At 33.8% G+C, this 19,270-nt stretch overlaps 1 protein-coding gene across 4 annotated transcripts in view; it reads right to left on the bottom strand.

Moving 5' to 3' along the window:
• Window positions 1–624: 624 nt before the first annotated feature.
• LOC128986144 (myosin-10) overlaps window positions 625–19,270 on the bottom strand; it is a 43,694-nt gene continuing 25,048 nt past the window's right edge. For 2 of the 4 annotated variants that reach the window (XM_054406323.1, XM_054406316.1), the window contains 11 exons: window positions 15,284–15,418; window positions 13,266–13,462; window positions 12,339–12,578; window positions 11,479–11,670; window positions 10,656–10,739; window positions 9,349–9,516; window positions 8,171–8,348; window positions 6,963–7,264; window positions 4,672–4,847; window positions 2,779–2,865; window positions 625–993 (listed from right to left, as the gene is read on the bottom strand). In XM_054406323.1, coding sequence (XP_054262298.1) covers window positions 768–993; window positions 2,779–2,865; window positions 4,672–4,847; window positions 6,963–7,264; window positions 8,171–8,348; window positions 9,349–9,516; window positions 10,656–10,739; window positions 11,479–11,670; window positions 12,339–12,578; window positions 13,266–13,462; window positions 15,284–15,418 — 1,985 coding nt within the window. In that variant the 3' untranslated portion in view covers window positions 625–767. Of the gene's footprint in view, window positions 994–2,778; window positions 3,300–4,671; window positions 4,848–6,604; window positions 7,265–8,170; window positions 8,349–9,348; window positions 9,517–10,655; window positions 10,740–11,478; window positions 11,671–12,338; window positions 12,579–13,265; window positions 13,463–15,283; window positions 15,419–19,270 lie in introns of those variants that run through there. The other 2 variants (XR_008490102.1, XR_008490103.1) reach the window with 2 other exon arrangements.

Consider the following 19,270-nt stretch of genomic DNA (forward strand, 5'->3'; position numbering starts at 1 on the left):
CCAGAGATGATGACTTACTCCATTATCAGGCACTTGCATGTTAAACAAGTGTTTAAGATAACATGGAGGAAGTTAATAGCATGGTCAAGTACAGTATGTTACAATAAGATGAATTTGATTACAATTCTTAAAAGTTTTGGCAATTTCGCCACCGGATTGTTCTTGGATTATTCTTACGGTATATTTTTTTTATCAAGAGTAAGAACAACAATTACAGACTTAAATCATTTTAATTTAGGAAAAATCTTGTACAAATTCAAATTAAAAGGCTAGTTGCTAAAAACTATTGCACCAATCGGTTAATGTTTTTTAAGAAGGGCGATTGGCATCAAATGCAATGTTGATAATACTTTACAGACGATTACGTTTTACAAAAATTACCCTCATGCCATACATTTTATAATTTTTTTTAAATTTCAGTAAATCTTCATTATTAAAATCATCTATTAGCTATAATTTTTTGTTTATAAAATGAATGAGATACTAATAGCTTTGAACTAATTTTATTCGTGCTATAAAATCTTTGGCGCTCCTGCAAGGTCTGAACTTGCAGATGAAGATTATAAAAATTGGCATCCTTGGAAAACTTGCAATCCATGATAAATTATAAAAGCAAAACACACATCGTAAACAAATGGTTTATTTAAGTACAAAAGAATAATACTGCTATGTTTCAACAGTATTGTGGCATATATACAAAAATACAATTAATTATACAATATCAGTTCTCCTTAGTGACTAGAATGGTTGTGGAGGTGTGACAGCAATCACTTGTTCTGACCTCGGGACGGCCCTGACTTGTTAGGTTTGCCACGGTTGCCTCGTCTCCGTTGCCGTGCGGTCACTGTTGTCGCCTCACCGTGGCAGTTGCGGTTCATCAGCTCCAGTTGGTACAAGTGTTTCTCTTTACTCAACTGAGCTACTTGCTGCTCTTTCTCAATCAAAGCTTTCCTCAGATCCTCTACCAGTTTGCTGTCCGAGCTCTGCTCAAGTCTGAAATAAAACACCCAAGTCCGGGCAATAAAGACCATTTTGTACCAAATATTAAGCAGAAATGTTCCGTTTGTTTACAAATCTTACATTTAATTTTGATCCGTATTGAATCTAGATGAACCAACAAACAGTTAACAGAAAGTTTACATTTTTTATACCACACAAAAAAATACTGGAAAGGACATATTTTCCATGGTAAAAGTGTTAGCCATTTTTTGTAGGCTTTGCCTGTTGTTTTATAAACCTAACGTTATTTATGTCATATTACTCGAAAAATCGTAAAAGAAGGAAAACAAAATCAAACAAAAATAACACACTCATTCTTTGCTACAGCTGAACTTCGCTCAATTTCATCCTCGGCTCATCTGAACCAGCTAAAGCTATCCTCCATTTGTTTAAATTCAGTATATACAAGTCAGGTAATACAGTAGAGTCCCGCAAACTCGGCGTAATGTGGACTGGAAGGGTGCCGAGTTTGTGAAATGCCGGGTTATGGGAACTAGGGTTTAAAAGAAGAACAATACAATTTTTAAGCTAAAATTAACTACCTCTTTTATGTATATTTATATTTCAAGTTAGTATTAAGTCATCAGATATAGTACAACAAATTATTTGTACGAGCTGAGAATGATTTGACTTGAGCTGGTTAAAAGTTATAGTTTAAAAATACTCCCGCTGCAGCAAACCTGCAAACTAAATGAATTTTTATTTGCCTGTTAGGATTTTCATTTCACTAATATATTTTGTAAAAATTTCAGATATCTCCATATTTTAATAACATTAGGTTTAATGAGTCCCTACTTAGGTTTGCTGCTAGACGGAAAGTAATTAAGTGTGTGTTTCAGTAAAATGTTAATAATATAGCTTAGTTAGTATAAAATAAATAAATTTGCCAAATTTGATCAAAATATATCTATAAACAAGCAAACTAGAACTGATTACTTATTCCCCATAAGAATGACATGGGAATTTACAGTTTTTGTCGAATTTTCTCTGTAACCCATGAGCATACAACAGCTAATTGGGTGTTAAGCTCTACGTAATAGTTTGGCTAGAAATAAAAAAATTTAACGTTTTGAGGGTCAAAAATTTTAAAAACAAAAACCAATTTTACTCAATAAAACCCCATTCCTACTGTCCGATTATTCTGGATTGCGAAAATGTAGGTTTGTACCTAATCGTATCAAAATGGTGCTAAAACTCTTCATACTAGATATATAAATTTGAGTGGATGGTGTCTTTGAAAAAATCAGTCCTGGGTTTAGGTCTTACCATAGCTTATCCCCTATATGGGAAATCTGCTAAAATGTTAATATTGTTTCAAATATACATTTGTGCAGTTATTAAATAGCATTCCTTTTATCTAAGCCACAAAATAGGATATCACTTAATTCTTAATTTCATAAGGTCTTGCATTAACATGAAACAGAGTGTTTGAGTGATAAGCTTACTATTTTATTTGGATTCGTTGCATGACATTCAAGTGTCATCTCATCATAACCAACAGTACAGTAAATGCAAGAAACATAATCTCTCTACAAGGTTTGGACATCATGGAATTGGTCATCGTGTGACAGCACTTTACACTCTTAAAAAATAGCAGTTAAAAATAACACCACGTCCAAAGCCTAACCTAACCTTGTCCAGCGGCTTTGGTCGTGGTGCTATGGGCTACGTTTTTATGATTGCAACAGTTGAATAGTTTATTTTGGACGCCTGTGACATTGTACGTCGTGCAACACTCCCTTTTACTTATGAGTACCAGTAACAAGATAGTAGTCTTACTGTCTAGTCTGCTGTGTGAGACGACTCTGCAGCTGGTGAGCCGTGGTGCGCCAGTGATCCAGCTCCTCCGTCGTCTGCTCCAGCAGTCTAGGATAGGGACAAGACTGGAGGTGAGAGGAGAGAAGGAAACAAGCGCAAACACAACCTTCCCTTTACTTGTGTGGGTGGTTAAGTGTTAAATAACATGTATAAAAAGTATAAAATCTACGTTAACTAAAGAGTTTTTCCCTCTAAGGAGGCAAAGAAGTAAACTTCACCGTATACTACTTTTTGCAACTAATCAAGCTGTTATGACATTGCTTGATTGCACAAATATGTAATTGATAATCTTAACTAAACTATCAACATGCTCAAACGATATGAATATAACATGCTTATGAGTTACGAGTTAAATCAATGAGCAAAGCAGTGCAGCCAAACTGACAATAAGGAAGAAAAGGTCAAATGAAAGGGAATCCAAAAAGAGCCATGAAATTACTGGAGATAGGATCAGGGAGGCTAGGATTAAGAGATGAGGTTTGCTATAAAAAATAACATTGAGTTAGGTTCATGCAACTCCAAAAATATTGCACATTGTACTTTATAGGAGCAGTTTTCTTCTATTAGTACCAAAAGTTTGCTTTTTTATTTTGGGTCTTTGGGAGTGAAAGTGAGGCTGCATTATTTAAAAGCCAAATAATTATAAGCATTCTAGTTAAAGCTTCGCAGTTTGATTATACAATATGGGATTTTGGGGTCATACAAACTACTTCATTATTAATTTTAACTATAGTGTCTTAAGCATTTGTTTTTTTTATAGAATGAAGCTGGCACTTGCAAACAGTCTTGATCTGTAATGCAAATTATTTTTACAACACCTATCTCCCTATTTTAATTTTGCATCAATTGTTTCACTGTTGAAAAGTGTTGTCTCCCACAATTGAACTGAAGACAAAGTCTTCAATTATACCACAGAATAACATGTTTACCAACATAAACATAAATACACATGCTTCATGATGCATTCATTCTATCAAAGTCTGAGACAAGATTTAAAGTGTACAATACTATGTTTCATTCCTTCTCTACCAGTCAAACAATCCCATACCATATCTGCTTTCAGTAACAAAAGTCAATAAATCATCTACACAACCGTTGCAAATCTACTGTATTTATTGTTTATTTGAAGGCCTTTATACAGGGTGTCCAACAACAACAAGTAAAGTACAAAACTCCAGGAGCTGGTTTTATGGTCAAAAATACAGAGGAAATCAAGAAGGAAATGTTTTCCTAAGATAAAAATTTAAACTGGGGTTTTCTCTTTTTATTCTTGTCTCATTTCAAAAATAGTTGTAACTACAACTATGGTTTTGATGCCGGCTGTGTCATGATCAGGTAGGTGACATAGTCGAGAAAATCACATTGTATGGCATCTATGTGTTCATGACGCTACCAGCATTGAATGAACATTGGCTGAATGAGACTGTGAATATATTTCAGCACTTTTCCGCTATCATTGCATTAGGATGACAACCTTCAGTCATCTGGCAATGAACGTCAGCATCTGATATGTTTCTTGTGGTCAAAAATCACTGGCCTTATCTGGCACATGGTTGTCTCCAAGATTCAATAATAAAAAAAAAAGTTTTACACATATAACAAAGCGTACACCTCAGCTACAGAGCTGCAAATGGTCTAATTTTTGTTCACTAATGATGCCAGTAAGTGGCGAGGAGTCTTGTGGCGGCGTACACGCAAACCACCAAGCTATACACAAAAACAGCTCTTACTTAAAAAACTACCCTCATAAGTATATAGATAGATTGATAGATGTTTAAATAGATTAAATATATGTATGTTTTGAATATAGTAACTATATTAGTGTTTTGATACTTGTCCTTAAAGTCTACTTACTTAATTTTTTTCTCCATTTCCTCTTGCGCTTGATGGAAATGTTCTTTTTGATCACTATACTTTTTGCTAATTTCATTGATATTCTCTTCAAGCGTTTCGTTCTGCTTTGTCAAATCTCCTATGAGACGTTTTTTCCCACAGTCTTCATCTTGCAGTATCGATATTTTGTCAACTAGCTGCAATGTAATCAATTAATTTATAATCAATATAATCCAGTGCATTTTATACTAGTTAAATATATAAAATAATTATTGAAAATCCACAGTAAAATAGTTTTGCTTGGTTTTACTATAAACTACTGTAACATTTTTAGACAAATTAAAATTCAAAAATTGTTTTAGCATTATATAACACTACAAAATCTTACATACGGTAATTCATTAAAATTCTATAGGTTTTTAAACCTGAACAAAATTAGTTTTAAAAATAAAATTTTTAATATTAGACCATCAAACTTACTAAGTGAACTTTCTGAATGAAGGGCATGAAACTTAATATAAGGGTTGTCCGTAAATGAAGGTCTCTATTGAGCTCCCGTTGCAGCCAAGCAAGTGAGGTCCAATCTGTGATCGACATTGTGTTTCTTACCTCATCCACTACTATAATAGTCGGGTCCTACCCATACGGGATGATTAGTCTCATCATAGTATTCAACAACTTTTTGAAATCAACATTTACACCAAGTATGAATTGGGTAAGATTTCTGTGGTATCAATCGTGTCTCGGTTGATGGATGTGAAGGAGTAAGTGTGTATGAACGTAGAAAATGTGCGCTAGGGTTGCAGGGGGATCAGAGGGGGTTTTAAAAATGTTCACGATGTTTTCCATAGAATAGGCAGACTGCTTTCGTTATCAGTCTTTTTTGAAACAGTGAATAAAGTTTGACGAATTTGACACGTAAAATCTATAGTACCGGTAACTGAAAACCTCCCTCATTGTCATGTCTCAGTGAATACTATCAAGGACTACAATCAGTCCTGAAAGTCTGAAACATGCTGAACAGTTTCCTCAAATCCAATCACAGCCCCAATGATGAACACCTGCTTCCGACCCCGTTGTGCAAATGTGTGTCCTTAAATTTCTAAGTTGCTTATGCACATTTTCTGCATCAAATCCTGTCAACTGGAAGCAGTAATCAACAGGGGTTGACCCCCTTCCTACAAGAACCTAATCGCAGATTGTCATCCATTTCTGGGCGGGAGTGTCAAGTCAATGTTCTTTCACAATGTTTTTTAATACTATAACAAGACCTGAAGACAAATCATACCATAGGGAAGAGAATGCTAGAATAGTTAGTGGATAAAGTAAGGAACTTGTCGTTTTTCTCAGATTTGAACTAACTCACTCAACTGCAAAAATACCTTGACGGGGACCTTAATTTTTAACCTCAGAAAATAACTTTCAAACAAATATTTTTCTATAAGAAACATTGTATTTTTAATAAACAAAAAGCATTACTGATAATATAACTATGCACACGCAGAATTCTATATGGTTACTGTACTTTACTCTGATTGTATGGATTAAATTTCGTCAATAAAATAAAATTTTAGTTTACTTTACATTCAAGATCTTTCTACACAAGACACATGAAAATGTTCTACTTATCGCATGTAATCAAAATAAAAAGTTATTCTAAAAACATAAATAATGTGAAAGATGAATAATTATTCTATTCAAAACTAGGTTGCAAAAACTATGAAGGAAGTAACTGTGAAAAGCCAAAAGTTATGAACGCAAACAATATTACACAACCAAGGTCCTAGGGGCCTTTTTATATGACAGGTTTTAATCAATTAAATCTGCCAAAACTACATTCAGGAAAACACTAGTCACCAAATTATGCCATGCTTTTTTAGAAAAAAGCACAGATGTATTAATTTGTGCTGCTTCCACATCAGTTCAGGTAACTATCCCTAAGTAATTTACTTACTCTAATTAAGTAAAGAAGCCTTCATTCTGATTGTTGTCTTATACCTAACTGTAAAAGTATTTTTCATAGAACTGAAGAGTGGATAACAAACTACGTGTAAACCGATGAAAACCCTGTTTTGTAACATAGCGACTATTATTGAAAAGCATTTATTCCATCCCAAAGTAATAAAAATGAGCAGGACTCCAGTATAATTTAACATAAGAAACAAATCAACAAACACCAAGTCGTTGTGCAGAGTTGAGTAGTGATAACCTAAATTTGCAACATATTTTACAAGCAGAGTTCACTTGGTAAGTTTGTTAAATGTTCCTGCAATAGCAAGGCAATAGTTCTCTAATTTGTTCAATATGTTGACCTCTTGCTCTTTGGAGTTACAGCTCTTGTAAGTCGCCTCTAATTCAGCTTTCAGTTTCTCTATATTGGCTTTATGTTTCTCTTCTATCACAGCAATGATTTCATCTCTCTCTTGCGCTAGCTGGTCCCATTGTTCCTCTAGCTGACGACGGTGGTTGTTTTGCAGGGCCTCCTCTCTCTCCGCTGCTTCTCTCTTGAGTTGCTCTTTGACCAGCTCCAGCGTGGCCCGAGTAGAGCTCAGCTGCATCTGCCAGCTCTGCTCACAACTCTGTAGTCTGCGCTCCGCCTCCTCCACCAGCCTCTCTGACACACCAAAACTCAATTCAATCTTTACACACAATAACACAATAATTAATTGTGTTATTATTCAAAATAATAACAATAATATTAAGAAAATGTTCACAATTATTGTGAAGCAAGGCTGACAATTTTTTTTTGTTTCCTCTATTTACTTGATCTACAACTGTAAAATCTTCTTCAGTCAGAATCACTAATGAAAATCCCAATAATCAAAGCCAAAAAGTTCTTAATCTTCACATTACAATGTGAGTTCTTTAACTACTGGACCATATAACATTCCTCGTTTCCCGAATTAATCCTCAACTATTGTCACTTGTATTGAAATAAAGAGTTTTAAAAGGCAGAAGAGACTAAGCTGGTTTGTGATTATGGCTATCCGATCCCCTGCAGTCACCACTGGCTTTGCCTATATTACTTAAACTGTAAAACTATTTCACTGCCTTTAGACTGCACAGACCACTAGTCTGTGATAACGGGCAGTAGAGGTAAGAACATATAAATAATCGTCAAACTACAGGTAAACCAAAGGGAAGACAAATCTAATCCTCTTGCTCGTGTTTTTTTTATGGGTTTTTGATTTTTTAAATCCTAACCCCTGTATTCAAAGTTTTTATTTCTTGATACATATCTCTGCTTGCTGACACCATATTGTTTAGCATTTGACATACCCATATGGGCCCTACCTTTATACCATAAAATTCAAATTCAATGGTTACTGTACTTTGTAAAGTGTGAAAACAAAACCCATAAGTACTTATTTAGACCCCAAATACAGTAATGGTTAGAGGCATAAATATATCATTAACATAATAATAAATACCGTGATCAATTTTATATTTGATATTTTCTAGATATAAAAAGTCCTTCTGAAAAATTTTAACAAAATGTAATTTTACTTATTTGCTTTACCTTTTTCTGCTTCGTGTTCATTTTGGAGTTTTTCAATTTTGTCTTGATATGATATATCTATCCTATCTAGCTTTCTTCTTAGCTCAAAAATATCACAATCTGCACTGGTTCTTATGTTTTCAATTTTGTTCTTATGTTCTTCTTCTTCATCCAGAATCTTTTGTTTCAGAGCTTCAATCTGAAAATGGATAGTTATAATATAGGCTAATTTAAGTAACTCTCTTGAAATATGACCCACATTTATTATTTTGCTTTAATTCCATAAGCTCCCATTTGCAAAGAAGTTTATACAGGGTGAATAAAAAGTCAAGACCCCCCCCCCTCTAATATTTTTCCAAGTAAATATACAGAGATATCCTTTTGATGGTCGAGCAATCTTAGCAGGAAGTTTCATTTTATCATTTTGAAATTTTTGAGTGTCGCAAAAGGGGGGATTTGGGGGGCAACTCAAATATTTTAAATGTAAACCCCCTTCAAGTGACACCTCATTTTGAAGTGTTTACAAAAACTTAAAGAATGGAGAAAACTAGAGGTCACTATCTCATCTCTATCCAAAATGGTAGCCCGTCAAATGTTGTGGAAAATCAACGGTAAAATTGTTAATATTGGCTGCCATTTTGGATAGAGAAGAGATAGCGACCTCTAGTTTTCACCATTCTTTAAGTTTTTGTAAACACTTCAAAATGAGGTGTCACTTGAAGGGGGTTTACGTTTAAAATATTTGAGTTGCCCCCCAAATCCCCCCTTTTGGGAGGACACTCAAATATTTCAAAATGATAAAATGAAACTTCCTGCTAAGATTGCTCGACAACCAAAAGGATATCTCTGTATATTTACTTGGAAAAATATTAGAGGGGGTGTCTTGACTTTTTATTCACCCTGTATAGTAAATACTGTACTGTACTATACAGACTACTTTGTTGAGTTTGGATTACTATAGGTTGCACTTAAGAACTTTAACTGATAGCTTACTTTAAAGGTGTATTGTTAGCAGTTACTAAAAATATTCATTCTTAACATTTATTTTAAGTCTCACTGAAAAGAAAGAAATGTACTAATCTAATTAATAAGAACATTTTACCTTATATTATTAGAAAATATCATTCTTTTTAGTAGATGTTTTATTTTTTTAAATATTTCAAAACTACAGTTTATCCTACGATTTTAAGAATCTTTACCTGGTTTTGAAGCTCCTTAAACTGATGTTCCCATAGCTCCTTGGCCTTCTGAAGTTCTGCCTCTTTTTCCAGCCTTGCAGATTGCAATACCAATCGCTTCTCATCTCGATTGACTTGATCCAACTCAACTCTCAGTTTTATTGTTTCTTTTTTCAACTTTTCTTCCCACTGAAAGTTTTTATACGATGAAAAACTCATCCAAGTAAAAACAACAATATTTCCCACTACTTTAATACAATACTACTTTAATACTAATACAATACATATTTACTGTATTTATATATTGTCTCAGGGAAAATCCTTATATATAATACGTGAAGGCAATTTCTACAAAACACTACTCCTCCGTTAATAATGGACGGATTTTTACAAACGATGTGTCAAAATTAAGTATTTTTTGTTTAGACTTTTACCAATTCATGTAATAAAAGTCCTCGGGCTTTGCTCCTCAGGCCTTTGAAATCCCAATGTATTTCTTATGAAGAAAAGATTTTGTTTACTTAAACAGACAAATAATTTGTATTAATTACAGCTGTTTGTAGTAAAGGCACATGATACACACAAGAGCATTCGTTATCAGTTTCGATAATTGGAATGGACTGAGCGTTCGATTTTAGAGTGAGTTCGTTTCCAGTTTCGATAACTGGAGTGGAGTAATTGATTACATTATCTTTGAGTTGATTCTTTTAAGTCATCGGAAATTGTGACTGTTATTTGTTTTAAAATATATATAACACCTGTAATACTTCGCAATTGCTCGAATTTGAGCAACATGTGCACTAGTTTTCTAAATTTTCTGTGATGGCATTTACTTCAAATCCTAAACATGGTTGTGACAATATTTAAAAAATATTTATTATTGGTTTTAATATGTTTTATCCTAGTTTCTAAAACAGTTTTAGTTTTAAAAATTTACCAAATGAGTCAAAAATGTATATGAAAATGTTATTTTTGAGTGATAACGAGGTGGCAATTTTTTACTGTTGGGAAGGACTTAAGCTTACGAAGTTTCAGTGAATGTGCTTATAGTTTTTAGTCTCTTGGCAATTTGACATAAATCGAATCCTGATGTTTGCATGGCAATACTTCTGTAAACTCTATAAGTTAAAACATATTGTAGCTTTATTTTTATATATTTTCTGGATTATGTGCGTTGTTTCAGTGTTTAGCATATTTAAAACAAACCTTCTTTTGTATGATTGTGTTAATTACATTTACTAAACCAAAACTTTAATTTTAAACTAGCAACCCTTCATATCACATCTGTAGCTATAAATGTTTCTATTGTCTCAACACTTGTCATTTACCTGGTTATTTAGCTCAGTCTTTTGTTGCTCCAACCTAAATCTCATCTTCCTCTCCTTCTCGTCTATTTCTCTGTTATGAATTGCCTGAAATATTAAACAGTCAAGTATTTTTTACAAAAATAACACCTACAACTTAATATGTAAACCGAAATTACAAAACATATATAAAAAGTAGTACATGGTTCTACACATGGTAGTATATGGTACATAAGTACACATGGTTCTATGAGTGTGGAGTGGTTACACAAAGTGCATTTTAATAAATGTATGACTACCTATTGCAAGTATGGTTATTTAGAAAATACAGATATTTACTACATTTTAGCTTCTCTACAACAAAACTTCAGGAAATATTGGTGGAACAGTTCTTGTCAGTGCTCCCAATAAACAATTCCTATATCCTGTTCAGCTTGACGATGGTTGTGTTGTAATAACGGCCGAAACCTAAGTAGCAAGTTTTTCCACAGTTACTCTAGGCCTACTTGTTAGATATTGTTAAATATTAGTCTTGCAAGGTAATTTGTAGCTATTATTTGTCATTAAAGACAATCATTAAAGCTTACACTTTAGAAGAATATACAAGTACGCAAGCACTTAGCACAACTTTTGTAATAAATATTACTCTATTGTTATATTAAAGTGAAGAAATTAAAGCATACCATTTTATGTACTTAGTCTCATAAGCAGCCGCTAACATATCTTATCCACACACTGGAAATTAAGTGCTAAACAAAAATTCCAGACTTAAAATAATTTTTAAACTTTCAGAATGAAAAACGAGTACACTTTACTTGGAGAGTATTTTGTCCAGAACATATCCTACCTGCATGGTGGTCAGTGCAGACTTCTCCTTGTCCAAGAACTCTTTCAACTTTCTCACCTCCTCGTGCAGAACCTTCTCACTCACTTGCAGCTCCTCCTTAGCCCTCTCAGCAAACCTCAGAGCTCGTTGTTGCTCCAGGTTCAATCCCCTCAACATCGTCGCCTCCGCCTCGAACTGCTTCAATCTCTCCAACTTGGGAAAAAGGTAAAAGAAGAGTTCAAAATTGGGTATAAGTGTAATAACCACATAATCAAGAGTTTAACCTTCCAGAGGTCGCATCACGGAAGTAACCTCCAGGGATGTTTTATTTTTCGCGTTATTTTGAGTGGTGTCGGCAGTGTGAGTGTCACTGTACCTCATTCCTAGAATCGAGTGAAGGTCAAAACTCACCCCTACTATTTTATATTTCTTAGTTTTGTTCAGTTTTGTAAGAGGCTGGAACTGCGCTCTGCCGATTCTTATACAGCCTGGAGGCAACTTCCGAGATGCGACCTCTAGTTTAGTGTGTGCGTTGATTATTGGGTGTAAACGATTACTGTAAATAATTATTTTTTTACGATTTGTGGCATTATTTAGTAAATATATAGATTTTACAAGATGAGTGAAGAAGTTAAATTTCGAATTGCAACACTCTTAGCCGTGCTGAAAGGGAGATTCACAAACAACGTATGTACAGAGTCATTTAGTATTAAGATACCCATTATGTTAAATTACTTAAAACATCAGGTATTGCGAGAGTGTTATCATCTAAAACCACATTATAGGACATTGTGGTTAAATTTAAATTAACTTCTTGAATATATTCTTGTAAAAGATTTCTTCATATAAATTCATATAAATTGAATAAATGTGTTCATTACCTGAGTCAACTCTTGTTCGGCTGCATTTAGCTTATCTTCCATAGTTTTGATTCTCTGTTTACAAGAGTTTTCCTTTTCATCCAGCCTCTTTTTGCATGCTTGGTTCACTTCCCTCAGTTTCCACTCAAAGTCGTCCAGAAGTTGTTGTTCCCTGTCTGTGTTTACTGTCCTCAGTCTCTCAAAGTCTTTTTCAAATTTTGTTTGTATTGACTGCTTTTCAGCTAATGCACTGTCTAACGCCTGTAATTGTAAAAAATATCATTTTTTGCTTAATAAAAAAAATTGAAATGCATTTTCCTTAATTATTTATCATTTTTGCATATATATGTTGTATACTCCTTTTTATAATTTTTTTAAATTTTAAACCAAAGTCAAAACTCTGGACTTTTTTTGTTTCCATTAGTAAAGCTGTATTTCTATCATGTAATTAACAGTTTATATTTACGCCAAGCTTGGAAAGATAAAGTTAACTTTTGTTAAAAATGAAAAATAAAATTTTGTTGATGAAATATTAAGTAATAACCCAAGCATTGAGAAACAATGAGAATAAAATTGAAACATACCAACTAGAGCCTTGGTTACCAACCAATACCTCCACCACTACCAAAACTGGGTTTATCAATAATTTGAAACATATTATTACAAAACAATTAACAAAAGTCTAAAGTCTAAAAAAATCCAATTGATGCACAAAATTCCAAACAAGAAACTCCTGACTAGTCCACAAAGTGTGTCAGCAATATAAATCATTCATTTGAACAAAATAAATGAAATCCTAACTTTTAGTGTCATGATAGCTACCCACTTTCAGTTGACAAAACGATTTGTTAACTTGGATGGAGTGGATTTGGGATATCACTAAGAGGCAAACAACTGATAATTCTGCAATATTGGGTCAACAGTGAGTGTACATAAAAATGCATTCACCTCCTGAATGATCCTGCGCTCCTCTAATCGCTCAGTTTCAAGGGTTTGAGCTCTTTGTTCTAGTTGGTTCCTTTCTTGTCGAAGATGTTCTAACTGGGATTCTAGCTCCTTCACACGTAACGTCAACTCTTTAACCTGCTTCTCAACTTCCAGTAGGTGGTTGAAGTCAAAACAATCTTCCGCATCAATTAACTCCACTGAAATTAAGGTTAAATTTTCAATAGTAGTCCACGGTTTTCTGTAGTAAGGATCTGATAGGATCAACAAACTCTAAAAAAAGAAGTTGTAGTATAGAATCCATTTCCTACCACTGGAACGTCAAATATAAATTATAGAGATAATATTTTGATAATATACCCTCTGGCGTTCCAATATTTGTAGACACTACTATGTGTTTTGTCAGCACAGTGACATCATCAGGTAGTTAATTCGCTATGGCTTTGTCTTGAATATTAAAATGAAACATTCATGACACACAATAAATACACAAAATTACACTTAACCGATCGGTAATATCGTCGCGGTGGCCACATCACTCGTACGCACATGTTTAATTCTGGGTGGCGACAAAACGTGTATTAGTGTCTACAAGAATTGGAACGCCAGAAGGTAATATTATCACTATGTAGTATCTCTTTCAGTCTGCTCCACTTAAGGCATCTACCATCAATTACTGTTATGATATGAAATCTACAAATACAGTAACAAATAATTTCCAATGTTTAAGAGCCAAACATTACCAACAATTGAAAAACATATCTTGTGTTGCTCCTGCTACAAAAACCAAAAGATGGTCCTGTCCTGATGAGGAGTTGTAGCCTGCCAAGCACAAGCAGATCCCAGCAGGAAGAAGAAGCTGTGCAACCTAAATTTGGTTTTGTATTTGTTTTTTAATTTGTTGTTTGATTAGAAGTCGGACATGACTGCACAATTAAAGACTATTTTGCCAGAATTTTCACAACCTTATTAAGAGTATCTATTAACCTCTAAAACGATATTAACTTGTTATTTTACCTTACATTTTTAAATCCAATTACAGTATGACTGTTTTAAAGGAAAATTGAAACTTTTATTTTAACTACAGAATAGTCTGCAATTGTAAAGCTAGGTACAGTATTTGAATATCTACATGTTTAGTTTATCTTGTTATGTTAACAGCTCCCAAGGGACAATAAGAATAAGTTGGACCAATCAAGTAGTTTCTTGCATAAAAATCTTTTAATATGTACAAAATGAAACTATTCTGTAATCTATTAAAGCAGAATTATTTCCAGTACATATCGCAGTACATGCAATGAATTAATTGGTACATGTCCACTTTAATCAATGAATACAAATCCTTTGCTTTCATTCTGTGTGCCAAGGTTGTCTCCAAGTATTCAATTATCAATCGTTGAGATAGGGACGCCACCTAGGTGCATATTTCAACGCAAATATGAGTGAAGGATGAGTGTAGAATGGTGTGTGATGACCTGTGTAGCTTTGTTACTGACTAAGATCAGCGGTTTCATTAGTCAGGATCATTTATTTAAAGCCCAATGATCAGGAACAGCTGGGTCCAGTTTTGAACCATCAAAAAGCTACTGACTGTTAAAATATGTACCAACTTTTGTATAAGGAAGATGTTCCATATAAAGGACCAGCTGTCACCAAATGTTTATTAAAAAGAACGCAGAGAGATGCGAGCCAGTCTCTGCCACTATCTTAAATATTATTTTCTACCTTATTTTTGCTACTAGTTGACATAAAATATTCTTTGGCTTACAATATGCCATCCCATCAGTTTTACTTGGTTAAAAAGTTTGCATATGTGAGAGAAATAAGTAATTTAGTCTACATCAACATCAGCACAATCAACTCACATCAACTACGTCCATTTTTTATTTAAATATCTTTAACATTTGGATGGGCGATGGAATGTCTAGTTTTATCAATAGTCAAAAGATTGTACTACAACTGCAGTGTTCATATCCGCTAGTACAGTATATTACATATTAACACATAGGAGGTACCAGTACCTGACTTTTTCTCCAGTTCTTCCGTTAGTTCTGCATTCCTTTGTCTTAAAACATCCAAATCTTCTTCCACTTTCTTCAGCCGCTTTTTCACAAATTCAGATTCTTTGTAAGCAGCAGTCAATTCTGCTTGCAGACCTGTTCAGAACACATTATAACATATTTGATAGGTTATTTAAAACATATAATTTATTTTTAAAAAACTAGCGTTACCCAGCGCCTACATTCATTTAAAACAATTTACAAGGAACCTTTTTATAAAAAAAGGCCAAGCTAGTAAGGTTTGCCCCATTTTACAAATACAAATCGTAATATTTCACATATTTCTTATTCTGTCTTTTTGAACTTGGTATCGGTTATAGGGAATAAAGTGTTTTGTAATTTTTCCATAAAATCAGCCACTTTTTAGTAATTTTAAGTTTAAAAAATTAAAATGGCCGCCATTTTGAAATTTTATGACGAATGATGAGTTTTTTCCATCATGGGTCTCTATTACCTTAACATACATACCGGTACCAAGTTTCATAATGATCGGTTGAAAAACTTTGAAGATAAAAATGTTAATGTGAAAAAACAAAATGGCGAATATCTAATTAACGAAGAGATTTTGGAAAATATGTTATCTTGATTTTCTCCTTATTTTGACCCATAGAACCATTATTTCCCGGAGTTAGCTGTATACTTACGGGACACCCTGTATACAGGGTGTTCAAAAAAGGTGGGGACATAATTTTGGCAGTAATTCCTTGTGTCAAAATAAAGAGAAAATGAAGAATAACATTTTTTTCCAAAATCGCTTCTATAACCAGGTATCCGCCATTTTGTATTTTTTACATAAACATTTTTATCTTTGAAAATGTTAAACTGATCTTTATAAAACTTATGTATGTTAAGGTAGAAAAGACCCATGTTAAGGGGGAAAAATTATCTTGATCCAATTTAAAATGTCCAAATGGCAATCATTTACATTTTTTAAACTTAAATTACTAAACAATTGCAGATTTTATGAAAAATTGTCAAGAATACTTTTATTTAGCATTTTAAATTCCCTATCAAACGATACCCAAGTTAAAAAATATCGAACAATAAACAGCTGACGTATTACAACTTTTAATCGTAAAATGGGTTAGAATAAGGCTAAGCTAGTAAGGTTTGTCCCATTTTACAACTAAAAATCTTAAAATTTCAGCTATTTCTTATTCAATATTTTTTAACTTGGTATCATATGATAGGGGATTAGAAGTACTAAATTAAAGTGTTCCTGAAATTTTTTCATAAAATCAGCAATTTTTTTGTAATTTAAGATTAAAAAATTAAAATTGCTGCCACTTTGAAATTTCAAGATGAATTTTTTCCTAATATGGGTCTCTTTTATCTTAACATACGTAGGCTACCAAGTTTCATAATGATCTGTTGAACATTTTCAAAGTAAAAATGTTTATATTATTATGTAAAAAATATAAAATGGCGGATATCTGGTTAACAAAGCGATTTTGGAAAAAATTTTACTCTTGAGTTTCTCTTTATTTTGACCCAAGGAATCACTACCTAAATTACGTCCCCACCTTTTATGAACACCCTGTAATAATGGGCCATCAACATCGAACTAAAATGTTATTAATTTAGATTAGGCTACACCATTTTTATTGTAACCATCGTAGTGCCTCTTGATCTCAAAGTTAAATTGTCCTTGAACAACTTTTTTCTTTCTTAAAATAAAAGGATTTGAGACATGTTTAGATTAGTTCTTGCGCCTTTTTACTAAGTTTAACCGTGCCCCAGAGCGTGCGTGTGCGTGTGTGTGTGTGTATGTGTGTGTGTGTAACAAGTTGACATACCACATACCAGTACCACAGATTGTAAACAAAACAACCTAAATATAAAAAAGGGTGGCTGATAAAAATGCTGACTGGTAATCAAATAGCAGTGACTAAATGGCTTATATGACTTAAAGTGTAAAGAAGCTACTTTAACGCCGGTTTTGTACAGCCCTATAGCTGGATCCTGAATTACAGTAAAGCAGTTAAGAACAGCAGGATCAATTTCTCCGGCAATTAGTAGAGCCATTTGACCTGAATCGGAAACAAAACCTGCCACTTAAGCACAGGGCCGGATTTCCCAATAGGCCCGGTAGGCCCGGGCCTAGGGGCGCAAGCTCCCAGAGGGCGCACGGCCGAGAGGAAAAATATTTCTTCAATATCTAAAAATAAAATAAATAGCCATAGCTTAACATATTTTGCGAGTTGATATAAAAAATAACTCTTGCCAATAAAGCATTATAATTTTTAAATTCATTAGAAGAAATAACTGTTAGAAAATATAAACAGTTTTTCAACATTACTCATCAATTTCGTTACAACATTGATAACGAACATTGGTTATACGGGAGTAGGCTGTAGGGATGCTGTCGAGCGCCCGAGCAGTACGCACCGTATTGCCACTGTACTCTTTGCACTGCCACTATGCTGGCTCGGCACAACACAACTGATCGGAGTGATTAGGGGCGTATGCGTGTTAGACACCGTTACCACCCTTCAAAAAGAAAATGTATTAACTAATCTTTTGATCAGTTTAAAGCAACCTGCAGGGTCAAGTTAAAATATATAATATACGTTTTGAATATTAAAAATACGATAAGTTTATCTTTAAAATTCAATAACGAAAAAATATCTGAGTTTGCAACAGGTTTTAGAAAAATTAAATCCCCTCCAAAGCACCATTTGATGTCATTTTCTCCTCAGCTCAGACATGAGGATAATTATGGTTGGCCGGACTATTGCTCTGCAAATATAATCTGAATGCAGTACCACCATAGATTAACCATAAACTCAAGTCGACTAGTTATCATATTGTTAATCCTAAATATAGTTTTTAATGTCTAGTTCATATAGGTTGGTCACACTGGAAGTTAGTTTTGACCACTGAGCTATAATTCTAACTGGAGGTAGCACTGAATGTCAAAGATGCGTGTCGCCAGCCGCCATGTTTGCGTGAGGTGGGTGTCCATAAGAAGCCATGTTATTGCTATGACAAAAAAACTCACTGCTATACAACCTAGTTATAAGAAGCCATGTTATTGCTATGGTAAGAAAACTTACTGCTATACCAACCTAACAAAATCAGCGACTCGCTTTTGACATACTTCTGACATGGCAGTGCTACCTCTAGTTATAATTTTAGCTCAGTGGTTTTGACGTAATTTTGTTTCTATTATTCTATGTTGTCGTTGTGAGAGTTTTAGTTTCTTGTAATATAACCAGGGGATCTGGGGACGACCTATTGTTTATGATTAGATCGTTTTATTTTGGACAAACTAGGTTGAAATAACATATAACTTAAATAAAAAGAATTGTTTTCAGCTAATCCCTACGTACTGTTATGGAGTTCATGTTTTGGGGCCTGAAATTGGAATCAATGGACATGCTTTTTTTGCAGAAATGCTCTGTGGGTTGGATTGTTTTGTTTCAGTCCCACAAGCGTGAGCATTTGCTAAAAGCATAAAATTGCCAAAAGTGTTTAAGACGGCATTTTGTTAAGGCTAACCAAGACAATTCTTAAAAAAAACTTGCAATGATAAAATTCCGACGATGAGTGGTGTTAAGCAATTAACATAGGCCTTTAGGCATGATATAGTTTTTAATAAAGGTTTGTAGGAAAGAAACTGTTACCAGAACAGGGGGCGGAAAAACCATTTGGGCCTAGGGGCGCCAAAATGCTAAATCCGGCCCTGCTTAAGCAAAAAGATAGGACAGTGTGAAGTTTGTATTTGTGGGAATCATCAAAAACGTAAGCTCGTACATCTGTCCAAGCTTATAGTAGTTGTTAAATAAAACTTGCGAACGTTTAGTTTTATCTACATACATTGAAAAACTAACGATTAAAAAATAGGTACTTTTAGTTGAGAACTAAATCTGGAATATTCGGGCATTTCTCCAAATAACAGTATATTGGCGCAATATTGCCCACATATTACCAGTGGTTTATTAGGTT

Source organism: Macrosteles quadrilineatus, unplaced genomic scaffold, assembly GCF_028750875.1.
Source record: "Macrosteles quadrilineatus isolate MER2022 unplaced genomic scaffold, UCM_ALF_1.0 Scaffold_1__1_contigs__length_201487025, whole genome shotgun sequence".
In the NCBI taxonomy this organism is placed as follows: domain Eukaryota; kingdom Metazoa; phylum Arthropoda; class Insecta; order Hemiptera; family Cicadellidae; genus Macrosteles; species Macrosteles quadrilineatus.